At 37.0% G+C, this 15,008-nt stretch overlaps 1 protein-coding gene across 11 annotated transcripts in view; it reads left to right on the forward strand.

Moving 5' to 3' along the window:
* tenm3 (teneurin transmembrane protein 3) overlaps positions 1-15,008 on the forward strand; it is a 289,706-nt gene that overhangs the window by 181,147 nt on the left and 93,551 nt on the right. For all 11 annotated transcript variants that reach the window (XM_077525263.1, XM_077525258.1, XM_077525259.1 and 8 more), the window contains 7 exons: positions 1,341-1,460; positions 2,989-3,069; positions 3,177-3,301; positions 8,210-8,465; positions 9,985-10,086; positions 12,113-12,307; positions 14,808-15,008. In XM_077525263.1, coding sequence (XP_077381389.1) covers positions 1,341-1,460; positions 2,989-3,069; positions 3,177-3,301; positions 8,210-8,465; positions 9,985-10,086; positions 12,113-12,307; positions 14,808-15,008 — 1,080 coding nt within the window. The remainder of the gene's footprint in view (positions 1-1,340; positions 1,461-2,988; positions 3,070-3,176; positions 3,302-8,209; positions 8,466-9,984; positions 10,087-12,112; positions 12,308-14,807) is intronic.

The raw sequence follows: 15,008 nt of genomic DNA on the forward strand, positions 1-15,008 counted from the left end.
CCTGGCGCGTAATTGTAATTCATAGCCTACCATGGTGCATAACCTTTTTGTACTATGAAGATATGAAGATAGAAAGGTATACATACACTACTCACAAAAAGTTATGGATATTTGTCTTCCAGGAGAAATTTATGAAATTTATGGACAATGTCACATGTTCACGCTACAGTGATATCATATCATGAAAGTAGGATGATTTCCTCATCTAAAACAATTCATTGAAACACAAGTTAACATTGGTGGGTACACCACAACAAAAAAATTCTACGTCTCAGTAACTCGTCATGTGCCCTTGAGCATCAATTACAGCTTGACAACGACGTTTCAAGCTGTTCACAAGTCGACTTATTGTCTGCTGAGGCATGGAATCCCACTCTTCTTGTCCATTCCATTTGAGGTACACCAGTCTCCAACTAAACTGGCGATAGCCAGATGGATATTGCATATCCATCTGGTACCTCTCCACAGTAATTTGGTCGGGAAAAGGCGGGACATTTTGTACAATAATTCGAGTTGATTGGACGATGCATCATTCTACATGTTTGTTTTAACCAATCACGGCCATGGGTGAAAATTCGTCTTCGTTCTTGTCGAAGGGGGGAAAAGCACGAACATCTTACCAGCTGGAAATGGACGAAGCGTGTTCAAAATTCAACAAGGAAACGGTGAGTAATTCTGCGAGAACAGAATAAATTGCAGCGTCCATTCGTCCATATTACGTTTGTTTGTTAGCTCCGGCGTCGGCGCTGGCTTCCTGGTTTCGTCACAGTCGTATATCCCGACCCCAAACACAATGTCGCTCTGTGATTGGGGTTCGGAACGGCGGTTATCAGCAGGAGCGGTACAAGATGTATTCTCTAGAGTTTGTGAACTCACAAATACCGCGAGAATTAATCTTGCGAGAGCAAGGTTAGTCTTCAACAGCCGTTCCCTGATGATGCAACCTCGTTGTGCTGGAGCATTGTGGTTTGTGAATTTCGAGAAGGTTACATTAGGTTCACCTGTAAAGGTTTCAATGCATTTTAGGCTCATCGTGAAATTTCACCTGAAAGTGAAATATCACTCACTTTTTATGAGTAGTGTATATAAATGTTACCTTTTTAAAAATGTTTTTTTTTTTTTTTCTTTCCTGGTGACCAGTATTAATAAATCTCTGTCTAGGTTTCCTGATTCATGTATTTGTTTGTTTTGTTCTTTTTTTTTTTTTTTTTTTTCATTTTTTGTCTTTGCATTACCCCTTACATAGTTACAATATTTCCACAATTGCTTGCTTTTCATTTTGCGGTTCACTCACTCCTCTTCTTTGCTGTCACTTTCGCACTGTCCTCCCCTTGCTGCAGCGATGCACTTGTTTGGTCTGAACTGGCAGCTCCAGGAGAGTGAAGGCTATGGAGCGTTTGAAAATGGAGGAGTAGGAAGAGATACAACTCCTAACACTTTTATGGTATCCACAGACAATGGTGAGTCTCTCCTTAATGCAAATTGGATTGTTTTTTTTTCCATAAATTAAATCAGAAACCTGGACAAATGTGTTATTTTGACTTTATACTTTTATCCAGCTAGTTTAAAGAACATCTTACCCATTATTTGTTTGTGTCAAGAGAATGGGAGAGTGATGCATGCTGATGCCATAAAAGAGACACATGCAAGACATTTATTGGATGTTGTAAAAGCAAAAGTAACCCTGGCTGGCATTTTAATTGGTGTATGGGTGCCTGTTGGTTCAATGTATTATGATTTTTATGAGAAACACATTAATTAACATACTTAAACCAAATAATCTAACAGAGTAATACGATTTGTTTTGTTTTATAGTAATGGCTATGTACTCAGTCTAGACTGAGATAAAGATTGTGCACATATTTCACTGTTAATGTACCCTGAAAACTCACATCAGTACATATATATATATATATATATATATATATATACATATATATATATATATATATATATATATATATATATATATATGTATATATATATATATATATATATATATATTAGGGGTGTGAATTGCCTAGTACCTGACGATTCGATTCGTATCACGATTCACAGGTCACGATTCGATTCGATACCGATTAATCCCGATACGAATTTATAAGTCGATTGTAGCGATTTTTTTCATTCAAATTTAGAAAATACTAATCAGTAAGCTTGTAGAGTGTAAGATTTATATGAAAATGTATTATTTATTTATCTGAAATTTCAGTCTTATAGAGGTTGTAATCTGTTTCATGTTTGAACAGCATTAAAATAAAATATTAAGGCTTAATGTTCCGTTCATATAACATTCTTCCATGCTCAAGGTGTGAATCCTAAAAAAAAAACAAAAAAACAAAAACAAAAAACGATTCTGCCGATTATTGAATCGATTCGAGAATTGCGCGATGTAGTATCGCGATATATCGGCGAATCGATTTTTTTAAACACCCCTACTATATATATATATATATATATATATATATATATATATATATATATATATATATATATATATATATATATATATATATACAGTATATATATATATACAGTATATATATATGTATATGCCTTTCTTTACAACTCTTATATTTTCTCGGTACTGGTAAAGATCTAAATGTAAACATTTTACATTTCTTAAGTCCCCTGTATAATGCCCCCCTCAATTTGGGATCTTAAAAAAAAGAAAGTATTATTCACGGAATTGTACAGTATAGACAATTAAATAACTGGGGTACAATACACACAATTCAATAACCGTGAGAATGGTTTGGTTCCTCCATTGAGTCAACCATAGCCAAATGGATTTTCTTTACCAAGGTGTCACTCCACACTAGTACAGGGATCACATGTGTGGTTTAATTTCTCAACATTTCTCACTTAGAAATGTTTCATCAAGTTCAATATGTTGAAGATATCCTGCTCAATATTAATCTGTCAGCTGTTAGTCCCAATTTAATCTACCTGATGCAGGTATAATAGGGTTTGTTTTCTTCTCTGTAGGTAAAATTCTCCTAGAAAATAACACTATAGACACAGGAGAAGTGGATGTGGGGAGAAGAGCAATTCAAGATGTCCCACCAGGTTAATTACTCACTCACATACACTGCGCGTGTCATTGGCATGTAACCACGTTACTGCGAGTCACCCATAATGACTTCCGTTCTTTATTCTTTTTGCCTCCCTTGTAGGTGTGTTTTGGAGGTCACAGCTTTACATTGACCAACCACAGTTCTTGAAATTTAACATCTCAGTGCAGAAAGATGCTCTCGTCGGAGTGTATGGACGCAAAGGACTGCCACCCTCACACACACAGGTACAGCCAGGTCAAGATTTTCTGTTCATAAACTCAAAGCAAAAAAATCTCTCTCTCTCTCTCTCTCTCTCTCTCTCTCTCTCTCTCTCTCTCTCTCTCTCTCTATATATATATATATATATATATATATATATATATATATATATATATATATATATATATATATATATATATATATATATATATATATATATATATATATATATATATATATATATATATATATATATAGTAGCGCTGTCAAACTTAAATCATTTGCTAATTTATTACTCACAAAAAAAGTATCACATTAATCATGTATTAACACAGATTAATCACACGTTTAATTCTGACCACAGATTATCCTTTAGCTGACAGCGGATGGTTATGTTAAAGGTAGCACAGGTTGTGTTTGCGCAATAAACATAACTACATGCATTAAATAAAGTAAAGGATTTAATAAATGTTTGCGTATGACATTCACAACATTTGTTCATGTCAAACTATTGGGGTCATTTTTTCCCAATTTATTTATTTATTATACAAGTAATTAACTGATTAGAAAAAAAAAAATGGGATGAATGTGTGCAGTGGCTAAAAATTTTGATGCTGTCCTCATAAAATTAAATGTTGAAAAAATTAACACATAACTTAAATTTGCAAAAAATGTTGATAAAAAGCCGTTTTAATTAAACGATGAATCGTGATTAATCAAAATGGTAAGATATGATTAATCTGATGAAAAAATGATGTAATATTTTCCCAAATCTGCAGATATGTTATTGGTTCGATAAATATCCTGCATCCCTAATATATATATATTATATATTAGGGGTGTGCCAAAAAATCGATTCATAAAATAATCGAGATTCTCATTTATTAATCGAATCAAATCGATATTTAATATCCAAAAATTGATTTTATTTAAATTAGACATGAAGTAGAAGGGGAAAAGGCAGTTGCCCACATGCTGTTTTTGTGGAAAAAGGCACTTACAATACAAAATTAAAAAATGTTAAAAAAAAAAAAAAAAAAGACACTTTAATGTCTCTATTTGTCATTATGTCCTGCAAAGCAGACTGGAGTAGATCATGACAATGTTGTGCATATCTATAAATTGAAGCAGAAATCATTTGTCAATCAAATATTTTTGAATCGAAAATCGTTTGAATCGAGAATCGGAAATTGATTCTGAATCGGATCGTAGACCCAAAAATTACAATCAAATGGTATCGTGAGACAGTCAAAGATTCCCAGTCCTAATATATATACATATATAAGGTTATATGACTCTTCTTTGAGACTTTGACCTTTTAGCTAACATAAAGTATTGACTAATTCTGCATGCCCATGCACCAAACCCAGATGCCCTTTGGTAACTTTGGGAGTTGATCTTGGCCAAGTTCTTTATGGATTCTTTGTTCATAATGAGGAGATAAGTGACTTATAAACCAAAGACATTTCATTAATCACCACATTTACATCTCTCTGTGGTGAATCGCATCTTTTGTAAGGAAACTAATCCACTTATCTTTAAAAGACACATTCTTGCAATGCTATCTCTATCACAGCTCTTAAAGACACAGATGTCTGTCCTTGTCTTAACCCTAATCAATCAAAGATATTGCTTTAATATGATTTTTTTTTTTTTTTTACCTACCTTCAGTGAGGAGAAATACACATGTGTATATATATGTGGGTATATATTCAGCTCTAAAGCAATGTTAATCAATAACATCAATAACAAGTAGATGGATTAATAATGTCATTGAGATATAGTTCAACAAAGTTATGTGGAAATTAAACTGTGAAGTTGCCCTTCCTAACTAAGGAATGCTTGGGCCGCGCACTGCAATGATTTCTAACCTAACTTGGACCGGGCCAGAGCAAAAATGATAGTTGGCCACTCACGCGTGCACATTGGGCATTGAACTGTGCAAGTCTGTATCATGTTTCAAGACTCCCTATGCAATATGTTGTACTCTATCACTTTTTTTTTAATCCATGAAAAGATAGTGTCAGTCAATAGAGATTCAGATTGCTACAGAAAGAGGATGCGGACCAGAGTAAAGACATAAATGGAGATACAGTATATTGAAGTACACGCTTGTTCTAAGTCTAATTCTAAGTTCCCATTTACTTGAAAGGACCCAGTGTGGTACCTACAGCTTGCGTACATTTTTACTACAAGCTTTGCTATTTCATCAACAGGTACATATGAAATTATAAATATTGTTGTAAAACTATAAAAGCATTGTAAAACACAATATATGTCTCCCGTATATAGACCCTTCCAGTGTGACGTCACGTTGAAATCCACCCCTAGCGGTGAGGGTCAGCACGTCATTGCGAGTGAATTATAAAACAATTAGCGTGAGCTAGAAAATAGGTCAAACAGTTGATAAATCAGCGACCAATGCTATGGTGAACTTGTGCGCGGCCGACGGATGCTCTAATGGCTCAAAGAGAGATGAGATTGCTCTTTCGGCGGTCGGCAGTGATACTAAATCAGGAGAAAAACAGTGAGGAGTGAAAGACTAGCACGGTGGCTAGCGTGAAACTACGACCCAACTGCTTTGCACCCACAAAAAGTACGAGGATATGCTCAGATCATTTTATAACAGGTAATTTTTCTCCTTTTCATATACGGTGGGTCATAACATTAACCTCCGATTGTAAATTCGAGGCAGATATAATGAATGTGCCATATCGTTAGCGAAACAATCATTCATACATTTTTGCATAAGTATTCAAGTAATTTTGAACAAAAAGTTAACGATTAAACATGATTATCACAATTAACACTTTAACTCGGGCTTGATTTCTGCTGAGGAATGTGTAGTAAACGTTTGGTCTGTTTGTTAGCCGCTAGCAAGCTAAGATAGCCTGAAGACTTCGATACACAGCAAGACGACACAAACGGATACAAACGACAATTTACACCATGAAAGTCGGACTTGACGTACTCTTTCAAGCAAAAACAACATACCTTAAGCTTCCGCTTCCACTTTGCCTCCAACAAACTCAAATTTTTTTGGCTTGGTCGCAGGTGCCGGGTTGCTTAAAACCCAGAAATGTATTTTTAGTGCATATTAACTAGTTTGTGCATTTTGACTGGCTGTGATTTCGGATCGTCAACGCCCCCTCATGTCGTATTTTCCACTGGACAACTGTGAATTTATTTTGATACCCGAGTTTCCAAGTTGAGAGAACCTTTCAGGTTTCAACATGGCGGAGGGCACCAAAGGGTTTGTGAATGGCAAGAAATATTCACACTTAGAGGGCGCTGTCGTTCACTACCAGGTTGTTTTAGAATCTACAGAATGAGCTATATGCCACGGAAGAGGCGGGACGTGATTTTGCACATCAGTTTGTTTCCAGTCCAGGTTGCGAATGTGCAACCGAAGGGCACAAAGTCGGAAGCACAAGTATTTTTGACGCAGCCCACACGTCGCAAACTGAACCGGGAACAAACTGATGTGCAAAAACAGTCCCGCCTCTTCCGTGGCATATACCCCATTACGTAGCCTACAAAATTCAATATCCTGTCCTTTACAACTCACTATTTCCCGTAATTGTTCGGTTTTATGAGCAAATACTATGTCATCTGCTATCTGTATTTTCTTTTGCTCCAACACCAAAAGCGCATGAACACAACTCAGTCGTAATCAGGAGTGTCCAAGTGGTAAGGTCCATCTTTCCCATAGCAAGTGAAGGCAGGGTTAGAACTTTAATAACATTTTCATTTTCTTTATGTGACCAAATGCATTTGACACATATCAATGAGTTATCATTAAACTTACTTGTCACCGACCACACCAAATGGCAAATAATCTTTTAATTGACACAAAATTATCAAATCAATTTTCCCACTGCTGTAATATGACCTCATTTAAGCACGAACATATCACAAGGAGGAACAATAAAAGAGCCAAACTTTGTCTGATGATGCCTCAGAAGATAAATTGTAAACTTAATGTGATCATCAAAGTTGAGAGGTCAAACTTCCCAAACTTTTAAAGGGTTAAAATCACGGACGATGGCATTGCCTGCTATTGGAATTGACTTTCCACTGATATTTTAACAGTTCCTGAAAATTTGGGATCAATATCTTTACAAATTAAGGTACTGGTTTCTATGGACATTCAAAAGATGTAAGGACAAAAACTTTAACCATTTTTCTCAAAACTAGGGATTTCATTCTGACAACAAAAATGGTTGTAACTTTGTCAATTTTTTAGGTACATCCATGCATTACCTTATATACCATTTTAAAGGGAATTAAGTGTAGAATTTGAATATGAACATACATAAATATACAACCGAAAGGGTGTAGCAGAAGCAAAAGCTTTTCATTTCTGTGCCTACTATTCTAGCACTGCAAAATACAAGAAATAATCATTAATTAAAAAATTGTACATTTAATAAATCACCAAATCAAAACGAAAGGCGCTCCACGGCAAGGTCTAATTTTGCACGTACCCTCTGAGCAAGAATAACGGCAGCAGTGGTAAGGGAAAAGCTACCTACATCATTTTCAAAAGTAGGAAGAAACCTCGGGCAGTCCGGGCTCAGAGGATGACCATCTGCCCTGGTTCTTCTACAAACAGTTAAACAATACTGAGTACAATAATGCAAATTAGAAACACAAATCATCCAATTGGAAAACTGTAATCATGAACAATGTCAAAGAATACCAAACATTCAACGCACATCAACTTCATTTCAAATGTTAACATCCCTGGCACTAATTTTACACTGTCCTTCCAAGTGATTTATTTATTTTAATAATACCTTGGCCTTAATGCCTTGAAGATATCAGACAGTGACATTTTTATATCATTATATCCCTAGTTCCTCACCATTTCATGTAAAGAGTGATCTAAAATGTTAATGAGATTTTCTTCATATTGCATGCTTTTCTTCCAGTATGACTTTGTGGAGCTGCTTGATGGAAGTCGACTAATTTCCAAAGACAAGCGATCCCTGAGTGACACAGACATGACACATGTACACTCACTTGGTGGTTTCGAAAAGGACCCTGGGGGAGAGATCCGTCACAGACGATCGGTGAACATACACGAGGCCGGCTTCATCCAGTACCTGGACACGGGCATTTGGCATCTGGCATTTTACAACGATGGGCGCAGTACAGAACAAGTGTCTTACAATACGATCTTCATCGGTAAGTCTTTGCTGGAGATAATCTCATAGTCCACATAAAATGGTCTACAGGTGTACTTACAACATATAATAAGGTAGGGTATATGGTATTTAAAATATTTGTGAAATATCCACATGAAAAGACATTTGCTGTTGAGCGCATGCCAAGGAAACTACCGTATGCACACTATATACCCTAAAGCCCGTATCTCATTGAGCAGTGGAGGCTTGCAATAGTGGCCGCACATTAAATTTTGAACATGTTCAAAAGTACTCTGCGGCAACAAAACAGGCTTGAGACTATGAACTCTTTGACTGCCAAAAACGTTTAATGACGATGAGTAAAATCACGATGTATGCCGCCATAAACGTTAAAGGACGTCAACTACATTTTTATCATCTGTTTTTTTGTTTTGTTTTTTTTTTAAATCAATGAGCAGTGCAACGTCTAAGTGCAGCGCTGCCTGGTCAATGGGTTGTGGAATCCAAAACATCCACTAACTATGGCCAGCAGATGGCAGCATTGTATCTTCTTTCAATGGGCTGCCGGTGTATGGAATTCCAATGAAACATGACAGAATCGGGTGAAATCTGATGAAATGGAACGTTTTCAAGGATGACGTGAATGATCAAAGTCCTTATCACATGAAAACTAATTCACAGAGTGTCACTAAACAACAAATATTCGTATCAAAGTCACACTGTTGTGGAGAAGACATATCTTTTCATAAAAAGCTTGTTTTCTCATGTTTCAAATGACCAATTTTCAAATGGTGATTACTAAAGAATGGAATAAGGTAGAAAAATATATATTTTTTTCCAAATAGAAGGATGGAATGTGATATTTCATTTGGTACCCACATTGTATATGTAGTAAAAGCACACAACATTCTGAAATATGAGTTAAAATGCTCCGGGCACTGTGCACTGTTTTTTTTTTTTTTTTTTTTTTTTTTTTTTTTTTTTTTTTTTGATAACATGTGGCAGTAAAAGAGTTAATAAGGTTTGAGGGTCTTTGCAACGTTGTGCAACACTGAAGGAAGCTTGCTGGAAATGCAACACGCTACATGTGCGGACCCTCGCAAGTCTGTCGCAAGTCATTTGTAGAAAAAAACCATACTTCACACTTAAACCTTGTCATCAGTGATGCAAAAGAGTTTGCATCTGATAAAAGACCAAAACGCATATAGCGACATGTTTTATGAAATACTATTGTTTGTGTGGATATGGCTGTAATTATTCATAAAGTAATTATGCATTGTGTGTGAAACAACAAAAACACATAAGCTGCTTACAACATTACACTCTTAATGTGACACACAGAGGAGAGACAAAAATGTTGTGTGATGTGTGAGAACGAGCAAGGAAGCAACATAATTGGATGTTAGAATCTGTTGATTGGACTGCCTGGCTGTAACTATAGCAACTGTAGCAGGCAGGTCTTTCAATGTGTGTGTTAGCTCGCACGATATATACTTCCGTATCCTGCCTACCCAATTAACTTGCACCCTTGCACCACCTCTTGCTTCTGTCTACATCAGAGTCGATTATGGAGTGTCCCCAGAATTGTCATGGAAACGGAGATTGTCTCTTAGGAATATGCCATTGTTTTCCTGGTTTTCTGGGACCTGACTGCTCGCGAGGTAAGCACACAGTCTGCCTCCCATGCGCAAGATAATTGCTTGCGAGGGTGTTATCTGAGTAGTGAGTGTGACCTGCACATGCTGAATGAATGCTGTTGAATACCAATATGTTGAATATTTGATTACCGTGAACGAAGGATTCAAAGCCATGTGTCTTGACAAGTTTTGACATCTGCCGGGCCACTGCCACAAAACTCCAACACACCACTACCCAAAAAATAAAAAATAAAAATCACCCCACAGCCCACTCTATAATAAACCCACAGTTCATATCTTACAGTATATTCAATACCACTTTTTTTCAGACCGATACCAGTACAAATACTCAAATCTTCAGCACTCACCGATACCAAGTGCCGATACCATTAGTACTTATGATACATAACTAGGGATGCACGATAATATCGGTGGCCGATAATTATTGGCAATTATCGACCAATTTGATGTCAAACAGATAAACCAGTTAATAGAGAAATCTGCCGACAATTTGATTTCATACAGATAAATCTGATAATAAAGAAATCCAGCAATATTTACAGACATGCCACGTTGGTCCATCTGTTGTGGTTGTGGATCAAATCAATAAAATTCAGCTTCATGGTGCTTTACATACATTGAAACATTGTGCAAAGTTCTTACAATGTTTCAATGTATTTGTTAGACTTATAGTAGGACTCAAAAGTATATTTGTATTCAAGTTAATTTTGCAAACAATTATCGGCTTACTTATCGGTTATCGACATTGGTACTTCTAAATTATTGGTTTATCGGTATCGGTTGAAAATAGGATTGTCATGCATCCCTATACATAACATTTCCAAAAAAGAATAAAAAAAAATGACAGATATATTTTTTAAAAGACCTATATATCTCAATTATAGCAAATATCCATAAAATTGCGTGAAATTAATGGCAATTACATTTTTTTCAATTTGCTCAAAAATCATTTTGCAAAGAGCACACAATAAAATCAGTTTATAAAAAAAAAAGATAAATAACATAAAACAAATAATCCAGTGGCCAGGAAAAAAAAGTCCCCATCAAAATATATGGTTGTGCAACTTATTTGTAAGGAGTACAGTGTTATACCTGTTTTTTACATGATGCACAACTCTCATTTATTGTGCAATAATCTAATTGTAACATGTATTTGTTACATGTTTTGATGCATTTTTATGCTTTATAAAACATTTATGTCTGAATTTTGGGAGGCTTGGAATGGATTAGGGCATTTACATGGAAAATGCGTCTCTACTTACAAAATGTTCTACTTAAGAACTTTCTTCCAGAACCAATTAATTTTGTAAGTAGAGGTACCACTGTACTCGCCCATCTGTATCTCACAGTATATACTGTATCTATATTCATCACCTATTGAATATGAATTCTTGAAAACAACACATTCCTCACAATTAATGTGGATTTAGCATTCATTTTATTGCAGCCCAATTGTTTCTAATCACATCTAACTCTGTGTTGCATACTGTATGCACACACAAGAGAGCCAGTTTACTAGCTTCTTTCACTTGAGTATATAATTTTTACTATTGTAGTTTTAGTTTGCATTAGATTAATCAAATGGATGTCACTGAACTGCTCATATACGACAAACATCCCCCAGTACAATATTAGGAATATTGTTAAAATACCTCACAGAAAGTATCAAAACAAACTGATAATTATTATTGTAATAGAAGATTTATACAGCCACTGCGTCATCTTATTACATTGTCCTCTTAGGTAGGTGGCTCTTCTCTTTCTGGCAAGTGTGTAGTTATATGGAAACACTGGGTTGTGTCGCATACAAATCAAAAGAAGATTATGTTCTGGTACCTCCTGTGTATTATTGTCATGGCATGTTATTTATTTTAAAAACAGAAAGGTAAGCAAGTCTACAATGTGGTGTCACCCACTGCTGAAATAAGGAATATGACCGGCAATTGAATATCTTCATTGTTCTTCTGCAGTATTGAGAAGCGTTGGACTATTAAGTAGTTACAGTCATTTCCATATGTGTCCTGTACAGCTTCCTGTCCTGTGCTGTGCAGTGGGAATGGCCAATATTACCTTGGACGCTGCCAGTGCTACAGCGGGTGGAAAGGCACCGAGTGTGATGTGCCCTACAATCAGTGTATTGACATCCATTGTGGAGGACACGGCATTTGCATTATGGGGGCCTGCATCTGCAATACTGGTTATCAGGGAGACAACTGTGAAGAAGGTAAATACAAAATACACCGCAATTCTAAGACTGACTCTTCTAAAATTTCCGGGGTGGGGGGCGAATGTGCAAGAGTCAAAGTGTCCATTTCATGTCATAAAACCTGTGGTAACTGCACAGGCAATGTTCAAAGTAACATTTCAGTTGTTTACTGGTATTACTATGTTCAAAAACAACTCTTTGAGTCAATAATTCAGTCTTTATCCACTCTTAATTATCACCATCATGTAAAAACATATGAACCATTTTCATCAAATAAATATTAAATGCTTTAATTTTGCCATTTACAGTTTTTGCATAGTAGGGTCTTGCTGCTTTGTCTTATCTTCAGATGTATGTTCCCCAAAGGCTGGTCCTCCTTTTGGAATAAATGTCACACAAAAGCAGGAGAATGGCAAATAAAAAGTGAAAACACTCAAGAGGTTTTAAAAGGTACTATTAAAATAAAATAAATAAATAAATAAATAAATAAATAAATAACAATAATAATAATAATCATAAAAAAACGGCATTTTCAAATGTGTCTTGGTGCCAGCTAATACAAAGTGAATGCAAAGAAGTAAAAATACTGTTAAATTTAAAATTAACCTAAAAACCTGTGTGTGAAATTATTTGACAAAGCTACAAAGGACATAATCTCTACAGTTATAGTTAACTGAATTTGTTTTCAAACATAAAACAATGTTTTGGTTAATATTTCTTTTTTTAAAAGCACTTGTTTTTATTTTATTCTGTTACTTGTGATAACCTTTATCACAAAAAGAGTTAATGTACAATAGTCCACAAAGACTTGGGTGCTGTTTTGCACATGCACGCATTTTCATTCTTTACAGTCACCAGAGACCTTAACTAGATTAGTTTCAGATTAATGCAATCCTCTGTTTGGCTAATCCTTTGTGACTGTGTGAGTTAACAAGACAGAAGGAGCGAGTGAGAGAGGAGAATCTCACCGGAAAACTGAAATTGTGCATTTGCGTGAACTTGCGTGTGGGTGTGTGTGTGTGTGCGTGTGCGCGCGCGCGCGCTTTAATCCTATTTACTACTGATGTGTCTGCAAATGATGTTAAATATGGCATTTAGGATTCCCATGAAAAAAACTGACAAATTATATTCAGAAAAAAAGTAAAACTTCAAGATATAATTTATTTATTGATAGATGGATTGCTTGGCAATATCCATCCATCCATCCATCCATCCATCTTCTACCGCTTATCCGAGGTCGGGTCGCGGGGGCAGCAGCTTTAGGAGGGAAACCCAGACCTCCCTCTCCCCAGCCACTTCAACCAGCTCCTCCGTCGGTATCCTAAGGCGTTCCCAGGCTAGCCGAGAGACATAGTCTCTCCAGCGTGTCCTGGGTCGTCCCCGGGGCCTCCCGTTGGTGGGACATGCCCGGAACACCTCCCCAGGGAGGCGTCTAGGATGCATCCGAACCAGATGCCCGAGCCACCTCAGCTGGCTCCTCTCAACGCGGAGGAGCAGCAGCTCGACTCTGAGGACCTCCCGGATGACCGAGCTTCTCACCCTATCTCTAAGGGAGAGCCCAGACACCCTGCGGAGGAAACTCATTTCGGCCGCTTGTCACCGGGATCTTGTTCTTTCGGTCCCGACCCACAGCTCGTGACCATAGGTGAGGGTGGGAACGTAGATCGACCGGTAAATCGAGAGCGTCGCCTTTTGGCTCAGCTCTTTCTTCACCACAACGGACCGATACAGAGTCCGCATCACTGCAGACGCTGCACGGATCCGCCTGTCGATCTCCCGCTCCATCCTGCCCTCCCTCGTGAGCAAGACCCCAAGATATTTGAACTCCTCCACTTGGGGCAGGATCTCATCCCCGACCCGGAGACGGCACTCCACCCTTTTCCTGACAGGTCCTGCTTGGCAATATATTTCATTTTATTGCTTGATTTGGGCTTTAACCTCACAGTCACAATTAGTTAAATTTCATATTTTAAAAAAAATGTTAATGGTTAAAAAAAAAAATACATATTTTTTTTGTGTCTTTTGTTTGGTCTCCTGAAAAGTAATGATTTTGGTGGTACAAGGTTTTGGCGTGATACCAGTGTGATGCAAGAATATGCAGCACATTACAGCAATGCTACAGCAACCTACAATCGCTAATAACACTTAATATTGAGGCACTTACTTGCCATTGCAAGCCCACACATATTTACTGGGTTTATATACATTATATAAGGGCCAAAACATACCTTGTGAAAAATAAATTGCACAAAAAAACTAGCCTCAGAGGGTGCGAGAACTGCACAAATGGAAATCAACTGACATTTTTTTAACTGATGTGCTGCTTTTAATATCGTGACATGATGACGATGATATATTGTGGCAGTTTTAATATCGCAATATCATGATATTGCCGCTATCGTTACATCCCTAATATACAGTATAATATAACTGTACCTTCATACTGCTATGTCAACAGTTGGCATCACATTTAAGCTTCTGTTTAAGTGTATGTCTTATTTTGTTGGTTTCCCTCCAGTGGACTGCATCGATCCCAGTTGTTCAGCCCATGGGGTGTGCATTCATGGCGAGTGCCACTGTCAGCCAGGCTGGGGCGGAGCCAGCTGTGAAATCGCCAAGGCTATGTGTCCGGACCAGTGTTCAGGTCATGGCACATATAACACCGAAACCAGTACCTGTGCCTGTGACCAGAATTGGACTGGGCCAGATTGCTCCTTAG

The sequence above is a fragment of the Festucalex cinctus genome, chromosome 6 (genome assembly GCF_051991245.1).
Source record: "Festucalex cinctus isolate MCC-2025b chromosome 6, RoL_Fcin_1.0, whole genome shotgun sequence".
In the NCBI taxonomy this organism is placed as follows: Eukaryota; Metazoa; Chordata; class Actinopteri; order Syngnathiformes; family Syngnathidae; genus Festucalex; species Festucalex cinctus.